At 41.8% G+C, this 21,781-nt stretch overlaps 1 protein-coding gene across 3 annotated transcripts in view; it reads right to left on the bottom strand.

Moving 5' to 3' along the window:
- LOC117503606 (kelch-like protein 29) overlaps positions 1-21,781 on the bottom strand; it is a 301,998-nt gene that overhangs the window by 112,660 nt on the left and 167,557 nt on the right. For all 3 annotated transcript variants that reach the window (XM_034162864.1, XM_034162863.1, XM_034162865.1), the window contains one exon: positions 18,760-19,287. In XM_034162864.1, coding sequence (XP_034018755.1) covers positions 18,760-19,287 — 528 coding nt within the window. The remainder of the gene's footprint in view (positions 1-18,759; positions 19,288-21,781) is intronic.

The raw sequence follows: 21,781 nt of genomic DNA, 5'->3' as shown, positions 1-21,781 counted from the left end.
GTTCTGAAAATACCGCTGTACCATGTTAAATTTGTCCGAGTAAAACAGAGTAGTTACAGCCACCCAGCACTTTACACTTTCCGAGACATTTGTAATGAAATTATAACAAAAAGAATACACAGATGCTGTATATGCCATTTACATCTGTGCTTCAATTTTGACTACAATATAAATTTAGGTCATACTGCACAGCATTATTCCCCACTGGCATTTAGTGTTGCTATAAATGCATTAGTATTATACTTGCAGTGTATCTTATTTAAGATACAGCCTTATTTTTTAGAATTTGAAAAATCCATTTTAAAAAGCCATGTTCTAAGACACAAAAATCCCTCGGTAAACTGGAGGATATAATTTATTTATTTCGCCAATTTCAAACATTTGTTTGCATCATTCATGTGACCTCAAAATAAATAAATAAGTAAAATTCCAACACCACCACAAAGGCAGTTTCACAAATGTATTCACAACAGCTCCAAGATCAATGGTGGAATTCCATTTACTGTAGAAAACCAAATCGGAGAATAAAGCGGGTCGGGGTAATTAAGACAGACTAATGAGATGTGATGAACATTTAATTAAATAATCATAAAGTAAATTACATCAATTAAATGCATCAACAATATGTAGCAGGCTCGGGTCGCCCCCCACCCCACCTGCCCCCCTCTGGTAATGAAGGTTCTGATTGGTCAAAATACAGCCAATTGAGAAACTGGCCAATGACAAACAACCAAACGCACGTTATCACATCACACACAAAAAGAAAATCCTAGGATGTCTGGCAGAATAACAGAATAGCTTTTTAAACGAGAATATATCAAGACTCGACTGCAAATGACTCATCATCATCATCTTTCGTGTGAAGCCTCATTTTGCTTCTCTGAATGGTTTGTGTGGTAAACAAGTGTATTTTGGTCACAGTTATCTTAAATACCATCCCTCGAAGCCATGTGTAAATTGCTTGTTGAAATAAAACAATACAGCTCTGGAAATGATTTACAATCCTTCCAACACAAACAGCTTGACAAAGTGGTTGATAACTAAGCTGTTCCAATGACATCTCCAAGGCTGAAACAGTGAGATGATAAAAAGAAATTATCAAGGAGAGATACCAAATATCTATGGTCTATGTGGCCCTGCAACAAATTGGCATCCTGTCCAGGGTGTACCCTACCTCACGCCCTATGACTGCTGGGACAGTCTCCAGCCCGGTTGAAGATGAGTGAGTTAGATCCCAAATATGTTTTTGGTTCTACCTTCTCAAACAGGACGATTTATGGCTTTTTTTTCTGTTTTATAACAATAACTGGAAAATCTGGACCATCTGTCAGGTAATAAGACATTCTGACATCACCTTAGGCTCTGGGAGATTGTGATTGACATTTTGAAGAGTAAACAATGACCTAGTTGATAGAGCAGGTTGTCCAGTTGCTGAATAAAGAGGTGCCTGAACAGAGCTGGGGTCAGTTTGGACAAAGGTATCTTCATTCTGCAAAATGCATAAATGTCCCATTTAAAAAAAAAAAAATCTTGTGTCCTCACATTTAAATAATGGATTTCTCAATGCTGGAATCCAAATTGCAATTCCCCAGTTCCCCTATCCAAGAACTCCCAAACAACTTGTAAGAGCACTGCAACACTTCATACTGTACTTTAAAAGTAAAGTATGAAGCATGTAGGGAAAAATGGAACAGAGATTTTTAATTATCTGAACATTTTTGTAGCCATTTTCCTGTAAGCTAGTAGGGGTGGAAATCTGACCTTGACTGTTGCCTAATCCTACGCAAAATCCCATCCATCAGATCAATGTTCATGCCAAGTTTGATCAAAATTGCATAAGCCATTCTTAACATAGTTGCATACAAATTCAGTTACATACAGACCCATGTTTCCCAACCCTGGTCCTCAGGGACCCCCAACCTGCATGTTTCCCATCTTACCTGCTATACCCTCAGCTGATTGGGCTCAGTCAGGTGTCTGCTAGATGTTGATTGGTTGAGCACATCTGAATAAGCTGATCAGCTTTCTGGAGAGTAGGTAAAAATCAAAATGTGGCAATTAGGGATCCCAACAGACCAGGATTGGGAACCACTGCTATAGACCAAGGCAATCACAAGCTCGAACACCCCTGGTGATGTTGCTAATAAAAACGGCTCTAGGGAATGAAGATAAAATGCTTCAGAAACACAGGACTTTAAAAGCCAACTTTTTAACTACCCTGCGGAAGCTTAAACCCTAAATGTGTGGTCTGGCTTTTTTTTTTTTGTCACGCTGCCAAACAGGCAAGATGCCAATATGGGTTTTATTTTTAAACACTGCAGCACAGGAAAATGTAAAACTACGCCAAGCCCCATCAGAGATTAGCAAACATTCTCTAGAAGCATTACGAAGGACGTCATTGTCAAACTCAGCTCGGGGTTGAGTAATTCATCAACCCCACAGCAGATGACATTGTCATTATGCAAAAACACACTAGCCTTAGCACAAAGATGCGCACGTGCAGCCACGCATACGCAGGACAACACACACAGAACTTTAAGCAAGACAATGCCATCAGAGAATAACCCAAATAATGCTTATGAGGAGACACTGGCTGGTCAAGATAACGTGTGTGGAGGGGATTTGTTTGGAACGGAGTGGGTGTGCAACACTTCTCCATCTTCCCTTTTAATTAAATTGCCAAGTTACTATTTCATATAAATTACCAGAAGGACCATGGGTCTATAAAGCCACATTATAAACCCCAGTGGAAAAACAAAGTTAATTGTGTGAAATTATTTCACCGCTGCCATCAGACCTGTGAGTGCAACAACTGCTCACACGCTTCCTTTGGACTTCACTTCAGGCGGTTTGCATGAACATCCAAGCCCTTTGGATCATGTAATTTTATTTTTTTCCTTCCCTGTGAGTAATACTGCTGCACTGGATCGTTCTTGTTCTCTGCACAGGAATGAGATTTGACCTCAAACTAGACTACGTTACAAATACCAACGCTGTCTTCACGCCCACAGTCAGGAAGACAATCCTTTTTGGCATTTCATCATCCAAAGACTGAGTCTTCACTCAACTGGAACTAAAGCCTGGGGGTAGCCACAAGCTGCCCACTAACACCACCACCGCCCCCCACCTCTGCAAAACACACTCACCAAAATTTACTCAAGCAGATAGAACTAGAAGACTGGACTTCGTGTTTTCAAAGTCTGGACACACAAAAAGAAATGTAATCACGTTAATGGTTTTTGATAACACTCTAATTCAAGAATGTTTGCAGTGCACAATGTCTGAGCAAGGGCGCTTCAACCCCCCAAATACAGGGAGCTGAGTCTGTGATTAGAGAGGCATTACCAACACACCGTGGTATTAGCGGGTGTAAATATGGGGCTGCAGAGCACACAAGTGCCATCGCTGAAGTAATCCGGGTGCTCTCAAACCACATGATTGGAACTCAGATCCAGGAGAGACTCATGACCACACGATCCTGAGTTCGTGTGTCTGTTTGGGCCTTCACCCCAAACAGACACGAAAGAAAAGGATAAAACATCTCTAAGGTGCTCTTGAGCTTGGTCCTTTAATCCCCCAGTTTCAGGTGCAGTTGAGCACCTGATATTAGTGTGCGAGTGGGTGAATCTAAAGGACTCTGAGCGTTTACATCAGATGACAAAAACACAATGAAAATGCAGTACATTTACAACTTTATTATTTGTTTTTCAATAGTTTTGCGCCAACACGTGCATTCTGTTTAACGTCCATGGTAGAATTCAAAATTCGAACATTTGCTATAGATGACCAATTCCACCAAAATGAAATCATTACATCTAATCCATAGGACTGATGTATCTGCCAAGTTTAATCAAAATCTGATTAAATGTTCCCATAGTTACAAACTCTTACAAAGAGACCAAGGTGACCACAAGAGCGTTGGCTCTGGCAGCATCGTTTAGCTGTTGGTTTCCCAACAGACAACATTCAGGTTCATTTCAATACTTTACTGCTAAATCAACAGGGTTGATTGGAATTTTTGGAATTTGAGCTCCCACAGCAACCAAGAATTAAATGTACCCAGCCACACCTTCTGTCCATTCATGAATTACAGTAACTTTCTCTTTCTGATGTATATTTCATCCTGTATTTGTTAAAACAAAATCAGCATATTTATACCTCAACTGGATGTAGATCCACGGGTTTACGAGTGGATCCATGTTGTGCCGAACTACTTTCTTTTGGCCATCTTTGTTAGCGGAAGGAAAATAGTTCCACACAAAATGGATCCCCAATCCTGTTTAACGTATAATTTTTGTACAAATACATTAACGGTTGAGGTATAAAAAACAAAACACCCCTTGCCTAGGGAGCAATATGAGCGGAAGATCCAGTTTGTTGGGGATGGTGGATCACCTTCACCTCCGGATCAGGTGATCCTTCCACCATCCCAAACTCACTGGATCTGCTCACATTGCAGTGGACTTCATGTTTCTCCAAGCAGTTGAAATCTTGTTAGTTGATGCTCACATGAAGGTGGTGGGCACAGATGGAAGGTGATGTGGCGCATCAAAGTTAGCCACAAATCATTACATGGCTAATATGGACTTGTTTACCATCCAAAGTATTTAAAGCTGCAGTGTGTCAGATTTAGTGTCGTTTAGTGGTGAGGGTTCTGAATGCACCATGTCATTGTTGGCCATGATTCCATTTCCCTTCTTCTTTGGGCTTTTTTAGCAACACAGATTCCTGCTGGTTTAGCTTCTCATGATAATATTTTCACAAAAATTAGGGTTCTCAAATTGTTAGCATGCTGTAGATGGTGTACAGCAACCACTGATCAAGTACGTCTCTTTTGGGGTGACTGTATCAACATGGCGGTGCAACATGGTGGCCTCCATGAGGGGGCCTGCTCCCATGTGGATATGATGGCTTCATTCTAAGGTCATGAAAACACATTGATTCCTTGTTGCAGTTAATTATACTCTCAGGCACAGATGGTTATGAATAATATACTCTATTTCTGCTCATAAGCACCCCCCAAAATCCTACAAACTGTAGCTTTAAATAGGTAATGTTGAGTTGCCACATTAGGCGAAATATCAAATATTACATAATTAATGCAGAAATATTTTCCTGCTTTGCTGATCTCAAGTGTAAGCTTGTTTTACACTGGAGCCATGTTTACAGCTCTGCATTCTACATAAAGTTGCACACCGGTGATTAGTTGCCTCTGTGGGGTACATCTCTTCTACGCTGACCCTAAACAACACAAATACACAATGGCACACACATGGGGTGGAAAATAATAAATAAAATTCCCCATGTTGCCGCTACAGCGCAGGATAAATGTCACATCTCCCCCCAAAGACTGTGTGTTTACTGAGTGGATTTGTTAAAGTCACTGCAGTCCAAGCAGAAAGGTTAGTGTCGGGGTGACGCTGTATGTCAGAGTCTTTTCAGCAGACTGCACACCTGAGATAAGTTCTACCACTGAGTCTGGGGAGGTATCTCTGCGTTTGTGGAACACTCCAGCAAGCCGCGCTGAATTGTTTGCGTCATGTCAATGCGGAAGGAGATAATGAATCCGATTACGGGAGCAGACTTTTGACAATAATCAACGCATGCCTTGAGCAACAAAACACATTTGAAGCATTAAAGCTGCAGTGTGCAGGATTCAGGGACGTTCATTAGCAGAAACAGAATATAGCATTTATAACCATCTGTTCATTAGATTATAATAAGCTGCTGCAACAAGGAATCAGTGTTTTCACAAGCTTAGAATGAGGCCTTCATATCTACATGGAAGAGGCGCCCCTCCATGGAGGCTGCCATGCTGCACCACCATATTGGTACAGTAGTTCAAAATTTAGAACACATTCTTACTCAAGTCTGTCATTTTGCACCGGTGGAGTGACGTAAAAAACAAAGAAGAGAATCAGTGGTTGCTTCCCTGAGCACTGTCTACTCGCTGTTAGTGCAGGCTAAGTTTGAACACCCTCATTTTTTCCAACAGGGAGGATCATACAGTGTATCTGGAAAGTATTCACAGCGCTTCACTTTTTCCATTTTTTTTTAATGTAAACAGCCTTATTCCAAAATGGATGAAATTCATTTTTTTCCCCTCAAAATTCTATATACAATACCCCATAATGACAATGTATTTTTATTTTTTTTTAAGGTTTTTGCAAATTTATTAAAAATAAAATAAAATAACATTCTGGTGCATCCTGTTTCCATCATTCTTGAGATGTTTCTACAGCTTGTTTGGAGTCCACCTGGGGTAAATTCAGTTGATTGGACATGATTTGGAAAGAAACACACCTGTGTACATATAAGGTCCCACAGCTGGCATTGCATGTTAGAACACAAACCAAGCATGAAGTCAAAGGAATAGTCTATAGACCTCCGAGACAGGATTGTCTCGAGGCACAAATCTGGGGAAGGGTACAGAAACATACAGAAACAACTAGCCACTTGTCTAAACTAAACGATCGGGGTAGAATGGCCTTAGTCAAGGAGGAAAATTTTTTTTCCATGTTGTCATTATGGGGTGTTGTGAGTAGAATGTTGAGGGGAAAAAAAATATTAATTTACTCAATTTTGGAATAAGGCTGTAACATAAAATGTGGAAAAAGTGAAGCGCTGTGAATACTTTACCATACACATCGCTTACCACTAGAAGGCAAGGGAGCATGAATCCCTATCGTCCAACAAACAAAAACACAGAGGCCAATGGCACAGTGCAATCTGCAACCTCACCAGTAGATGACACCAAATTACACACACTGTAGCTTTAATTCAAGACCACAAAAAACTGCAGGTTGAGTATGTCATCAAGTTCCATGCGATTCCTAAAGAACTGGAGTCCATCAAGCTCAAATGGCCACTACCTCTTGCCTACAAAGCTCTCATGATTGCAGCTCAAGCCATTATCATTTGTCTCTGTCACAGAAGAATTATATCTCTGCATATATTAAGCCTGTTGCTAAATTTGTGGAATAATGAGTTGGAGATAGGAGCCTGTTGCTGCTAATGTCTGCTTTTGTCATTAGTATTTATTAGCAGCCCTCTATGTATTATCAAAACCATTTAAAAGTAAAGTTTCCGGCTCAGAAAAAGTTGACTATCCCCTCAGATAAGTGCTGCACGCTGAACATTAACAAGCTAATTTCTTGTAGAGTTTCAGATGAGATGTTGCGGCACATCTGCTGCTGTTTTGGATACTCTGTTCCTCTGTGTTTGCAATTACGTCTTTTTGTTAGAGAGAAGCATCCACTATCGACCGGCTTCCTGGTACCATCTGCTGTGTTTACACTCTGCCTCATTGATAATGCATTAAAGCTTATTTCATGGCTGATCTGCAGAATAACAAATCGACATTTGGCTCCTGACAATTACAACCGTCATATCTGACGCAAGATGTTTCAGCTTCAGGCCCTATTAAAAGGTGCAACTTCTACAACCGAGAAATTGTGCGGGCCAGTGGATGAAAGCAAAAATGCATGCAGGAATTACTCAGTGTCACTGCAAACCGTATTAAAATATATACACTGGCCAACCCCCCCTGTGATGTCACTTATAAGGTTTTTGAAGAGGCAAGTTTGAAGCTGAAATGGGGCACCTCTAAATGGCACCATCTTGGGAGTGCGTGACTCCGCATAATTCCCCAGCCAACCCATACACGGGGAAAAAAGGGTAACGCTTATCCACATATCTCAATGTTACCAAGCTAGCTAAGGCCAATGAGCTAAATAACCTGGGTTTGGGTGTTTGATTAATGCATACTTTTGTGGACTGGGAGGAGAGGTGGTCCTTATAACAGGTGGCTCGGGTGCAGGTATTAAAAACTATGACCGGCGTATTATCAACGTTGTGAAGCTGTTGATCCCTGCTAATGAGTGCTAACAGTGCTAACATTCAAATTATATCAGGAATACTAAAATTTTCACTCTACGCAAATTCTAGAGTCATCACACATTACACTACAACCCCTGGCAAAAATTATGGAATCACCAGCCTCGGAGGATGTTCATTCAGTTATTTAATTTTGTAGAAAAAAAGCAGATCAAAGACATGACACAAAACTAAAGTCATTTCAAATGGCAACTTTCTGGCTTTAAGAAATCAGGAAAAAAAAATTGTGGCAGTCAGTAACGGTTACTTTTTTAGACCAAGCAGCGGGAAAAAAAATATGGAATCACTCAATTCTGAGGAAAAAATTATGGAATCATGAAAAACAAAAGAACGCTCCAACACATCACTAGTATTTTGTTGCACCACCTCTGGCTTTTATAACAGCTTGCAGTCTCTGAGGCATGGACTTAATGAGTGACAAACAGTACTCTTCATCAATCTGGCTCCAACTTTCTCTAACTGCTGTTGCCAGATCAGCTTTGCAGGTTGGAGCCTTGTCATGGACCATTTTCTTCAACTTCCACCAAAGGATTTCAATTGGATTAAGATCCGGACTATTTGCAGGCCATGACATTGACGCTATGTGTCTTTTTGCAAGGAATGATTTCACAGTTTTTGCTCTATGGCAAGATGCATTATCATCTTGAAAAATGATTTCATCATCCCCAAACATCCTTTCAACTGATGGGATAAGAAAAGTGTCCAAAATATCAACGTAAACTTGTGCATTTATTGATGATGTAATGACAGCCATCTCCCCAGTGCCTTTACCTGACATGCAGCCCCATATCATCAATGACTGTGGAAATTTACATGTTCTCTTCAGGCAGTCATCTTTATAAATCTCACTGGAACGGCACCAAACAAAAGTTCCAGTATCATCACCTTGCCCAATGCAGATTCGAGTTTCATCACTGAATATGACTTTTATCCAGTCATCCACAGTCCACAATTGCTTTTCCTTAGCCCATTGTAACCTTGTTTTTTTGTGTTTAGGTGTTAATGATGGCTTTCGTTTAGCTTTTCTGTATGTAAATCCCATTTCCTTGAACTGTGAACAACCAACATCTTTTGCAACATTGCGTGATGATTTACTCTCTTTTAAGAGTTTAATAATCCTCTCCTTTGTTTCAATTGACATCTCTCATGTTGGAGCCATGATTCATGTCAGTCCACTTGGTGCAACAGCTCTCCAAGGTGTGATCACTCCTTTTTAGATGCAGACTAATGAGCAGATCTGATTTGATGCAGGTGTTAGTTTTGGGGATGAAAATTTACAGGGTGATTCCATAATTTATTCCTCAGAATTGAGTGAGTCCATATTTTTTTTTCCCCTCTGCTTGGTCTAAAAAAAGTAACCGTTACTGACTGCCACAATTTTTTTTCCTGATTTCTTATAGTGTTTCTTAAAGCCAGAAAGTTGCCATTTGAAATGACTTTAGTTTTGTGTCATGTCTGTGATCTGCTTTTTTCTACAAAATTAAACAACTGAATTAACATCCTCCGAGGCCGGTGATTCCATAATTATTGCCAGGGGTTGTATATTAATATTTGCAATAAAATGCTCAGAAATGGCAAACGTGGTTGAGCCCATAGCAGCTAGCAGCCTCTGCTGGCAAGGCCATGCACCTGACACATTAGCTGTCACTCAAAGTGACTGCACCCATAATCATATCTTTATGGCTTAAAACAGTTTAAACGACAGCGATTTATAAAAATTCATCCCCTTTGCAGTTGTTATGAAACAGGAAACTAGCTATAGAGATTAAAATGTTATTTGTACTGGGCTGTAAACAGGTTTATTTCTGCTGTAAAGCTTGGCATTTTAACATGGGGTTTACGGAGATTGACTCACCTTTTATACCACGATTTCACAGAGAGCCGTTCCTTTCCATTTCATCCCCAACAGCAAATCAGGGCATGTTTTGAAGCATCACAATAACTTCTTGATCCATCTTTTGTTAATTTTGTACAAACTTTGTATATGCAGTAGTTACGGCCATCATTGGCACCAGTTTTAAAATGGGGGTGAAATTTTTGATCTGTTCAAAAATTTCATCCTGATTTGCCAAATTGGCATCATTACATGGTCACTTCCGGGTGTTCATAGTCTTAACAGCTTCAATCATGTTCAGACATCTTTAAATGGGGTAGTCCTAGTGAGTACAGCTTGATGTTTGTTTGTGTGCCATCGGGGTAAAAAATTTGAAGCAAAAGCAGCATTTGTGGCAGTTCTGGCTAAGAATGCAGCCGGGCGCAGCTTTACTTTCATTTTCGAGCAGGTTACCAGGTGTGCATGATAGGAGGCATGCTGGAGTAAGCAGTTTCATCCCATTTTTGCACTTTTTCTGGATCGTGGGAGGATCATAATAGAATGGTGTCCTATGGAATAAGGGTGTTAGAGGCAGCCTCAAGATTAGATTCAATAGAACTTTACTGATCCCTTGGGAAGACTCCTTCAGCAAAATTCGGGTTCCAGCAGCACTGTATAGCAGCACACAGAGTATCAAAAGTGAAAGTAAAAAAAAGAAACCAGTTTGCATATCTAAATATAGAAACACAATATAAATACCAGACATAATACTGGTTTACCAGCTACTGCTGTTCCTCTTATTCCTGACCTCTGTCTTCCTGTTACTCCTCTTCTTCCTGAGTAAGGAGTGGCCATTTAAAAAAACCGCAAGCTTCCTTTTTCAGCACCGGCAGTTGCTGCTTGATTGAAATCGGGCGAGGTGCTTCCAAAATGCTACTGCTACTACTTCAGTATTGGCACGTAGATTCCACTCGCTGTGAGAATAAGATGGAAAATAGCCGCATATGTTGCATATATGGCACACCTATAGTTAACGATTAAACTTCAAAATAAGCAACATGGCGAGCAGGTGAGGATGGTGAAATGTTCACAGTGGGAGTGGAATGGTGTGAAAATAATAACTCTTGTATGGTGATAGTTGTCGAGGAGGACCAGAGGCATAGACGGTGTGGCAGTGCACGGTTAACCCCCGAATCCTTGATTAGGCACAAAGCAGCAGCCGGCCCGTCGGGCACCGGGTCCCACGAATGTCCCACAGCCGGGCTTTATCTTGAAGTGCAGATGATTAATGGAGCCTGCTCTGCATTGTGCATGGAGGAGGTGGACGAGGAATGATCAATCCTAATGAGCTATCCGCCGTCTCTATATTAACTGTGGGGTGGATATAATATATGGGGCTTGCGGCGGGGCTCCTCCACTTTAAAATACGATAAGGAGGGAAAGAAAGAACGAAGGCGAGCGGCATTCCTCCCACTAATGACACGCCGCCGCTCCTCACTTCATGTTTCCTCTCCTCCCGCCCTCCCTCTTTCTTTCTCGGCTCTCTCCTGAGAGGCCGAGCTGTACTAGAAACGGTAAGAACATCTCAATGGAGGCAAACCTCGGCAAAGTGAAAGTGACAGTATCGGTCAGTTGCTAGGCTGCGCCTGCAGAGGATTCCAGCGGTCTCAATCCTGCTCCCCCTGGTCAAAAAAATGAGATGTTTGTCCCACCGTTATTAACTAACACGCACGCTCCGAGGCTGCTCATCAGCACGTCACCGAGGTCCAAGATGATTGGAATAAATTTCAACATGATTAATAAAACATCGGCAGGCCTCGCGCGTCGGATTCCTGCTCGGCGACCGAGGATTCAAGGAATACTGCGAGCAAAAACAGCACATTAATATCTGAGCATTTTATATTACAATTTAAGCCTGTTTTGGAAGCAGACTACTCCTTGGTCTGCTTGAGCTAATCCTGATGTGGATAGCTGCAAGATTACCAGCCAGTACAACACAGCAGAAACTTTTAATTAATTTCACAGATGCAGATCACAGCCTGCATATTGGAAGATTTTTTTTTTTAATGCAAAACACTTCCTTCACAGTCGACATTATTGTTGCACGGGTGAAATTTTTAGAAGCAGTCAATATTCTCTGCACACGGTCAGAAAGCAGAGAGAGCGGAATAAGGAAAGGGGAGGGCTTAATGAAGGTGCTTGCAGTGATTAATGGTCTCAGCGTGGCTATCACAAACTGGCTGTGTTGTTAATAACTGTTTTGAATGGCCCGTCAAGCTAGCAGTCAATGATTGTGGCAGAATGAAAATGAATATTTATGCATCACTATTGACACAGATAAATCTGTCTTCTGCCCGTGAGATTAGAGGAGCAACGTGTTACTTTTGAATACTGAATGAAACACTTCATGCCATCGAAGACTTTTACAGTTTTACGTTTGTCAAATCAGTGTTTAATTAACAAATGGAGCCTGAAGCGCAAAGATCCACTGGTTCACAACAGAATCACAATTTAACCATTTCCATGACTTCATTTATTTCATGATATGAAAATGATTTTAAAGTTGTTACATCTATAAGAACAGATGTTTTGATTCACATATGGAGCTCAACAGAACAAGAAAAACAGAACTTTGATGTGCCAAAATCACTGGAAATTAATGGATGTTTGACATTATTATGTGTGCCAAAGACGTACTAAAATCATCAGCGTTTATTTATTTAGTTGTCTGTTTGTTAGCAGGATTATGTCAAAACCACTGCACGGACTTTGATGAAATTTGCACCACAGATAGATATGAGGTCATGGAAGGTGCCAATAAATTTTTGGAGGTAATCCGGATCCGGATTATGGATCAACATTTCACTTTATATAGGCTTTGAAGGATTACACCAAAACTACTTCACAGATTCTCAACAAATTTGCACCACAGATAGATATTAGGTCATGGAAGACTCCATTGAATTTTGGAGGGGATCCAGATCCGGATTGGCGGATTTCAGAAATCTCGGTTTTGCTCTTGTTTTGTCAGTATTATTATTATTATTCTTTGGAGTTACTAAAAAAAAAATTCTGGCTTAGCGGGGCTTCTTGTCTGCCCGTTGTTGGTATTGCATAGTCCATGTTGTAGCACCCCATCACAGCAGTAACAACATGATATCAGTGCACCATCCATCCCTACAAAATGGAAAAGAATTTGTGCTAGATTCTGGCATATAGTGTTTGAAATTCTGTCTTCTTGAAAAGGCTCAGACCTTAATGTTCCAGTCTTTTTTTTCCCAGCTCAAACATGCCTGGCATTCCTGTCTGTCTGTCTGTTTGGGCCAATATCAGTTTCAGCAGAAACCTTGGACATTTGTGATATTTATATGTCAATGTATTTTTATCGAGTAACAACAAAAGTTGTCTGCTGACGCGTTTGTTTAATTTGCCTTACTTTGCATTGCACATCCACCAATGAGTCTATTGGACATGCACACTGCAATGAAATTATACAGTGTGCAGCTCCAATGTCTGAGTTTGTTGCAGGTAATAATTTTTCCATCACATGCATGATGAAAATTGGGAGCACCTGTGGCTGAAGTTACACGTCATTTGAAATAAGCTTGTGTAATTTCCAAAGCCTGAATTTGGTGGCCACCAAGGCCACAGCTGTTTTGTAAGCCAAAGGTGAAAAATAACATTTTGCAAACATAACTCAACCCGAATACTGTACCCCTAAACTGGTCAAAAAATGGGCACCTTAAAAATAAATACATAAAAGCCTGCTCCTTAAATGTTTGCCATCTTTATTTGATCATCTATAATTTTCTCAGTTAGCGGTAATGTAAACATTAATAATGAACAAAAAACCAATATGCGAGTGGACGGTGGTGCTGCACTGCCAATACGCCCGGTCCACAAGTAAACAAAAATGAATGCATAATTAAAGTCGTGTTGAGAGCAAATTTGTATAACGCAGATAAGGATGATGAAACGGTCACAGCAGAGCAAGCGCGGGCCGGCACCGCATCTCGCTGTGGCAAAGTAAAATACTGATCTTAACTCAGCGGGGCATCTTTATTGCATTCGCAAGCAGCTCCAGAGCTTCCCGGGACCTGAACAACGGCTGATGTGATCTGACTGGAAGATGAACTTTCGAGGGCACAGAGGTGGCCAGATGTTTCAGGTCTGCATGTCGTCTTTTCCTTCCCGCCGTCTTATAGTTCTACGTGTTCTCGTGTATTTGCACATGTAACCGATGCGTTTGTCAATGTATGAAAGCGTGAAAGAAGAAAACGGGAGCAGCAAAGGTCAGCAGGTTGGACGGGCGTGGAGAGGTGAGGGGTGGCAGTAACTGACCCAACCAGGCAGTCTATCAGTTGAAAACTGAATCTGAACCAACTATTTTATCAGCTCCTTACTTTTACACATCCAGTAACAAAAGGGGCATCGTTTTCATTGTCACACTGAGCTGTGCTATAAAACCACCAGCAGCTGGAATTGGCTCACGCCAAGCATAACAGTTTATTCAAACAAAGTGATGCCCCGCGGACACAAACGTACATTTTTGTGGATAGGCATCTGAATGAAAGAAGATTAAAGCATGCAATTTTAGCTCAGCAACACCAATTTCATGTGATGCCAAATCTAGAATGGATCAAGCTGAGATACCGGCAACTACCTCAACCGAAGAAGGAAGGGGACAATAGCATCCATCAGCAATGCATATCTAAAGAAAACGCACATTTACATGCTTGTCGCAAGAAATTATGTTAATAAATACAACAAATGTTAAGTTATTGTATTAATGCATTATAATTCTAAAATATATTATTGCTATATCAAATACATTATTATAAATTTGTTAGTATCATTATATTAAAATGTACAATGCATCCAGAAAGTATTCACAGTGCTTCACTTTTTCCATTTTTTTGTTACAGTCTTATTCCAAAATGGATGAAACTTATTTTTGCTCAAAATTCTACACACAACACCCCATAATGACGATGTGAATTTTTAATACTTTTGCATATATATATATATATATATATATATATATATATATATATATATATATATATATATATATATATATATAAATGAAGAAATCACATGTACATAAGTATTCACACTCTTTGCCATGAAGCTCAGAAGTGAGCTCAGGTGCGTCCTGTTTCATCCTGATCATCCATGAGATGTTTCTACAGCTTAATTGGAGTCCACCTAGGGTAAATTCAGTTAATTGGACATGATCTGGAAAGGCACACACCTATCTACATATAAGGTCCCACAGGTGACGGTGCATGTCAGAGCACAAACCAAGCATGAAGTCAAAGGAATCGTCTGTAGACCTCTGAGACAGGATTGTTTCGAGGCTCAACTCTAGGGAAGGGCAGAGAAACATTTCTGCTGCTCTGAAGGTGCCAATGAGCACAGTGGCCTCCATCATCTGTTCAGATCCACCAGGACTGTACCAAGAGCTGTATGGCCAGAATTCCATGTAGAATAGAATAGAGGCTTTATTGTCATTGTACATATAGATACATACAACAAAATTTGTCCTCTGTATTTAACCCATCCACATTACAGTTACTTACAATCCAACCACTAGGATCAGTGGGCAGCGCCCGGGGGATATATTCTATATTATGCAGTATGTATTTTGGCTGGCGTCAACTTCTTGGGTGTGTAAGGGACATACTTGAGAAGGTAGCATTTGTAATTTTTACTCAAGGGCAAAATATGACCATCGGACTTTGCGAAGACTTTGTGTCCGTCTGTCCGTCGTACTGTGCTCAGCATCCATTCCTATTACTGCCAGGGTCTTCAAATTCATAGGGAACATTCATGGGACACAGACCTTGGACAAGTTCAAAGATGGCTAACCTTGACCCATTTTAAGAGGTCAAAATGTCACATTCTGTTTTCTATTTTTATGTTCATACGGCTGAGGGTATTTTAGCATTGCATTATATTTTAAAGAAGCTAAGACCCCAGTTGGCAATCTAGCTAGAGACAGATTCAACCCAGATTGCTTTTTAGTCAGACAGAGATCATCCTACACATGTGCCCAAACTCAATCCTGCTCAAGATGAATTTTCTGCTTCATGCATTGTGATCCTTCACCTTTTTGTACTTGACCTTGAGGTTCTTCATCTTGCCATGGCGATGGCTTGCCATGAAGACGGCGCCAATGGCTTACTGCCTTCTTGTGCCCATGTTGCGCTAGTGCAGCAGCGATGCCCTCGAATACGTTCTGATTCCAATAAATTCTGCCTAATTTGTTTTGTGTTTCATGGTCTCCAGATTCTTTCGTGGTCGACACCAACTACTATCAAATACAACCAAGATGCTACAAAGATGAAACAAAGTTTGGGCAAAATTAACTCCAGAATTTGGCAGGAATTTTCACGTGGTTTTTGCACACAACCAGAATACTGAATCCACAAACCCAGACGTATGACGTCATGAACACCGAGGTAGCTGGATTCAAGCCAGATTTGCATTCAGACTTCGGCGAATCTAAAGATGGAAATGAATCTGGCTTAAATCCGAATAGTGCTTCTGAAATTTGGCCTGAATGCCAACCCCAATATGAACAGGGTCTAAGATATATGTGGAAATAAAGATGCTGTTTAGACAGGCAGTTGGACACTGCCTTTAAAAGGTGCTCAGTCCCATTTGCAGTGTGAGGATCTCTGCTGAGCTCAGCATCAGCACCATCTTCCCCTGCCTGATATTCATCAGGATCCCCATCAATTTTAACAACTTGGTCAATGGACACACACTGACTCTGCTCTCGGCACCTCACCCTCTCATGTTCACCTTCCATCCATCTCTATCTCTTTTACTCTGCTGCCGGCTCCTCGTCCGCTCCAATCTTTGTCCCCGACATTGACGCCAGTCATCCTGTGTTTCCATATTTCACATAATGTACCAACAGCTGTGGCTCGAGCTGCAGCGAGGAGCAGATTATTCAAAAGCACGGATGCTCAGAAAAACAATAAGACAATTTAAAAAATAAAACTCAAGGAGTGGGCGGCGTGTTGGGAAATGAACATCTTGTTCAAAAGTGTGTGGCTTTATTTATGCACCATGACAGGCAAGTATGTATGAACCTCCCTGCTGTGGATGGAGAACCCGGGTAGGCAGATCGCAGCCTGGTGATTGGCAGATCTTAGCAGGTGACCAGGTTAAAGCTGCCTTCAAGCTGCACGCACACACACGCAAACACACAGCCGTTGATGTGCCCACTGATGCCCAATGAAGACAAATTGCTCCCTTTGAAGCCAAAGCCAAATCACACGCAGACAGAGTTCTGTCACTGCGGGCATTTGGCTTTAAGGCTATCAGACTGACGATTGCCAAAATATCTGTGCGCTCGCACCTGCAGCCATATATCTAGACACTGATTTGGTGTGCAGCTGGCTTTTGTCAGCTTCAAAAGCCACAAAACCTCCTCTGCACACCAGGAGCTTGGAGCTTTAAACGCAGCTACAGAATTAACAAGCAGGTTTTAATAAAAGTGTTTGTTCCAAAAATCACATTTTGGGAAAATTGAAAAACCCCTATTTTTGCAAAACAAGGATCACACACATTGGTTATCACAAGAGAAAGTGAGAGAGCATGAATCCTTGTCACCAAGGAAGTGAAAATATGACAGGATCTGCAACCTCACCACTAGATTACCCACAATCCTACACACTGCAGCTTAACGCTTTTACCTTCTCCTCCGTCCTCGCCACATTACCTCAAAAACAAATTTGCAATCACCTACTCAATGTCGAGTAGTGCTTATCTGTATAAACAATAAATTCAACAATAAGGTCAATAAATTTAACATAAACATGCCGAATACTTTGAGACCATTCCTTCCATTTTGTACAATCTGGATTGATCCAACGAGAAAGTATAATCTTCCCCTTCCATATTCTACCTGCATATTCATTTCAATGTATCGTGGGCAACTGCTGAAATAATTGCTTTTTGCAAACTACAAGTTCATTTGCACCCATTTTATTGATCAAAATGAGTCAGGAATAAGAAAACAATCTACGCCTAAATTAAAAGCTTCATTAAATGTGAAAATTGGTTTGGGAATTGGGAACATCTGTTTGGAGCACCCTGCATCATAAACTCCAAGGTTAAACCAAACACCAATTTATAACATGCAAACTGAAGCCAGAGCTCTGACACACCTGCACAACGTGGCTCAAGTCAACAGGGCTTCAAATGGCTAAAGAGAGAGAGAGAGATGATGGTAGGAAGTGGAAACGCTTCCGGTCTCGCCATGGTGTTTATAAAAAACAAAAAAACAAACATAAGTGTCACATAACCTCGTGCTCAAACCAAACAGCCATAAAAATGCTGAACAGCACGCCGAGATGGCTACAAAACCTTACCAAGATCTTCAATACAGCTTGTACTGCAGGGTTTTCAATGCTATGCCTCTGGTCTCTCCGACCTTGGAGCAGCTGGGAAGTACATTGGCTCTACTTGCAAGTTTTATTTTAACAACCCTTTGCATGAGTGTTCGCAGCCTTGTTTATGGCGGTTGGCATCCGAAATTGATCTGCTGCACAGGCAGAGGGCAGAGGCTTGTGTGTTTCATTCAAGCATGGCCACATAAGGGGAGGTGCCTGGGAATAGAGAGCTAAGAGTACTTGGATTTAATGCCCAACGCCTTTCAGTCTTGGGTATATTTCTGAGTTCAGGTTTCCAGGTGAATGGATCTGTTTTGACTTATGTTTTGAAAGAAAGTTTCAGCAGGTTGTGATGTAGAAGTGAGTCCCCCGGAATCTGGAGGACAACGCTGATTCTATGACTCCCATTAGTTGGGACTCCAGTGTGATGCAGGTTAATTCGCCAGTTGGGTAGACTGGCACAATGCAGATGATGTGTCTCACTCAAGTATTCAGACAGACAGCATGTCCAGGAATCAAACCCAGGTCTATACATTGGTAGCCCAACTCCTTCTCTACTGAACTATCTGCTCAACGTTCTGGTGTATACCAGAATCTTCATTCTAACATTCACCCTCAAGAAAGACCAAAGGCTGTGCTTACCTTTAGGATGTCCCGGGTCACTGAACTCGTACTTCCCCATTCCAACTGTCCGCAGCATCTGCAGCCCGTTAGGACCATCCTGACTGTTTGGTGCTGTAGGTGGGGCCTGCACTGCTGCCTGCCCATTGGTCAGAGTCAGCGCTGAAGGGTGGATGAGGGCGTGCCCCGGGTGGGGGGTTAAGTGGCCACTGCCCATCACACTGTGGGGGTTCGGGTGAAGCACCTGGTTGGCTTGGGCAGTAAGAGCAGATGGCGCAACCGATGGCTGGGCAGAGGGGTACTGCGGCTGGCTGGGCAAGTTCAGCACCATAGAGGGTGGCTGTTGGGTGGATTGAGGTGTTAACTGGAAGTGGGCAGTCATAAGGGGGTGTTGTGGAGGCACTGGGGTCTGGATGGATGAGGTTACTCCTATGATGGCCGACTGCGCCGTCACACTGTGGCTGAACGACGGAGGCTGGGGGATGGTGTAGGTGTGTGGCAGGAGGCTGGGCTGGCTAATTGCAGCAACTGGTGTGACCCAAGTGGGACCTGCCGGAACCAAAGTGGGGACAGAAGAGAGTAAGGAATTGCGCATCAGGTGTATTCTTTACTGCAGACTGACATGTGTCATGCTGGAAGGTGAAGACAAAACAGAGACCAGTGAAGACTGTTAATGTTAAGATTGGTATTAGGCAATCAAACAGTACACGAAGACGCACTCCAGCTTCTTCCTCTCCAACACTTGAACCGTGAGTACTGCTCAGTTGCCATCCAAATCTGCTTTTGACTTGAGACAATGTCAAACATACAATGATTCGAAAACGATGTATGCATCCACACCCAAGATCAAAATCATAATAAGATTAAGAGATTTATTTTGCTACAAGATGAACAAATATTACTCTGCATGTCAAAGCACACATGCTCACTTGGATACTGCTGTCAGCGCTTTCATCTGTGTAGGAGTCTGTGTTTACCAAGACACTCTCAGCCAATTGTCTCTCAAACCCCAAGACGTGGATACTGAGGCTGTGCTGGAAAAACCACATTGCTGGAAAAACCACATTGAACGCTGCCTCCACTTGCCAATCCATCTGTAGCACCCCCCCCCCCAACACCCCAAATCTAGCTCTTCTTGCCATGGTCCCTAATACAAAACTAGCCTTCCACTGCACCAAAGGGCCAAAGGCTAAATCACAGCAAGCCTAAATCCAAAAAAAAAAAAAAAAAAAAAGGCTCCACATTATTCATGATACAGGCCCTGATGGTACAATAGTCTGGGCAGAGAAGGATGGAAAGCATAGAGGAAGAGACGGGAGAGGATGGAAATAGAATACTCGATTACAGGCCAGGTCATAATTCACATTAGTCATTGAGCTAATCAGCAGTAATGCATTTAATTTTCATTTCTTTGCGGCTCATCTTTGTGAAGGATCTAATAAAGTGGGATAAGTGTACAATAATTCCACTTCTTATAAATGTTTCAAAGTTTTAATGAGGCGGCAGCGATGATTACGGTTTCATCATAAATATGCCACGCTTCTCTTTGTCAGATATTCTTTATATCTTTGGAAAGTTCTATCATATAATATGATAATTTGAGAAACGCTTGTGTGTCTGTTCCACCACATTTCTGAGGTACTTGGACTAGTTTCCGAACTTGCTGTGTGCATGTATGTGGACCCCAGAATAGCCCAAAGGTCAAAATTTTGGGTTATCTTTATGTCTGTTCCCCAACTCCTCCCAGGTTCTTTGGCTGGCTTCCACTAAACCTGATAGGATGGTTTCCACCGCAAGAACTTCTGGACCTTCTGTGCATTTTTCACAGTCGTTTTTGGAAGCGAGTAAGTCACTGCTCCGGGGTAGGCACCTTGAAATGGCGCTAGCTGGGGATGGACCTAACTGGTCAAACTCACACAAGAGAAGACAGCAAACTACAAGCATCATTTTCAAAAGCAAGCAGAAGAAAATAAAACGGGATGGACAGTATAGCCAACAGGCGGACTGACGAGGCGTGGGTCCAGCGAGTCTTCAAGGAAAAATGGAGAAAAAAAAAACATCTGGACAATTCTAGGAGTGCAAGCATCTGTAGCATCTGTAGGACAAACAGTGGCTCAAACCACAAATCACCAGAACTGGAGTTCTGCTGTGACAAATGACTTGCTGCTTTTTTTAGTTCAATGACAAACTGTGCCATGGAGAGGACCTTAAAGTTTGCTGGCTATCTACCACTAGCATTAGAAGCATTCGGTCACTGCGGGCTCTGTGGCTCCGAAGGACACTTACTGACCCACTCCTACAAACTTCAATGACATCTGGGGAGTAGGTCGAGTTCCTGCAGTGAGAATGGGGCCAATGACGTCTTCCTGAGAACCTCTATTAAAGGGTTTGTTCTGATAGGGTTTGTGGTCAAAGGCCAAAATTTTACTTTTCACTCCGATGTCCAACAAACTTGGTACAAATACGTAGATGTCTTCTGGAATTGCCCAGGCAAGATCAGCTTTGGAAAAAGGCAATCACTGTGGTTAAAAGGTCAAAACTGAAGCTACTCAACTCTGATGTTCATCAAATCTGGTTCACAGATGAAGGTGGAGTCTGGAATTGCCAAGCCAAGGTCAAATTTGCCAAAAGGGAATCACTGGTGCCAAGGTCGTGTTGTGTCTGTTGACTCACTCTTCAAAAAGGACAGTTTGCTGATTCCTACCAAATTTGGTCCGTCAATGAGGTTGACCCTGAAACTGCACTGAAAGCCTTCAATTTAACAAAGGATAAGGAACTGGATTTTCAACCAGATTTTCACCAAATGTGGTACACACTTTATTGGATTCCGGAATTGTCCTGGCAACGTCACTCTGAGGTCAATCATTTGGGTTGAGGTCAAAATTACCGAGGTCAAATGTCAAATTGCAGTAGCCCCTTTACTGTCTTCATGCCCACGGTGTTCTATTACCACGTTTGCGTAATTAGGCAACAGTCATGTCTTACCTTCAAACATGGCGAGTTGCACATCCAAAAATAATTGCATCAGCTATCTTGTGAATGA

Source organism: Thalassophryne amazonica, chromosome 21 (genome assembly GCF_902500255.1).
Source record: "Thalassophryne amazonica chromosome 21, fThaAma1.1, whole genome shotgun sequence".
Classification (NCBI taxonomy): domain Eukaryota; kingdom Metazoa; phylum Chordata; class Actinopteri; order Batrachoidiformes; family Batrachoididae; genus Thalassophryne; species Thalassophryne amazonica.
This window is presented reverse-complemented; position numbering and strand designations above follow the sequence as displayed.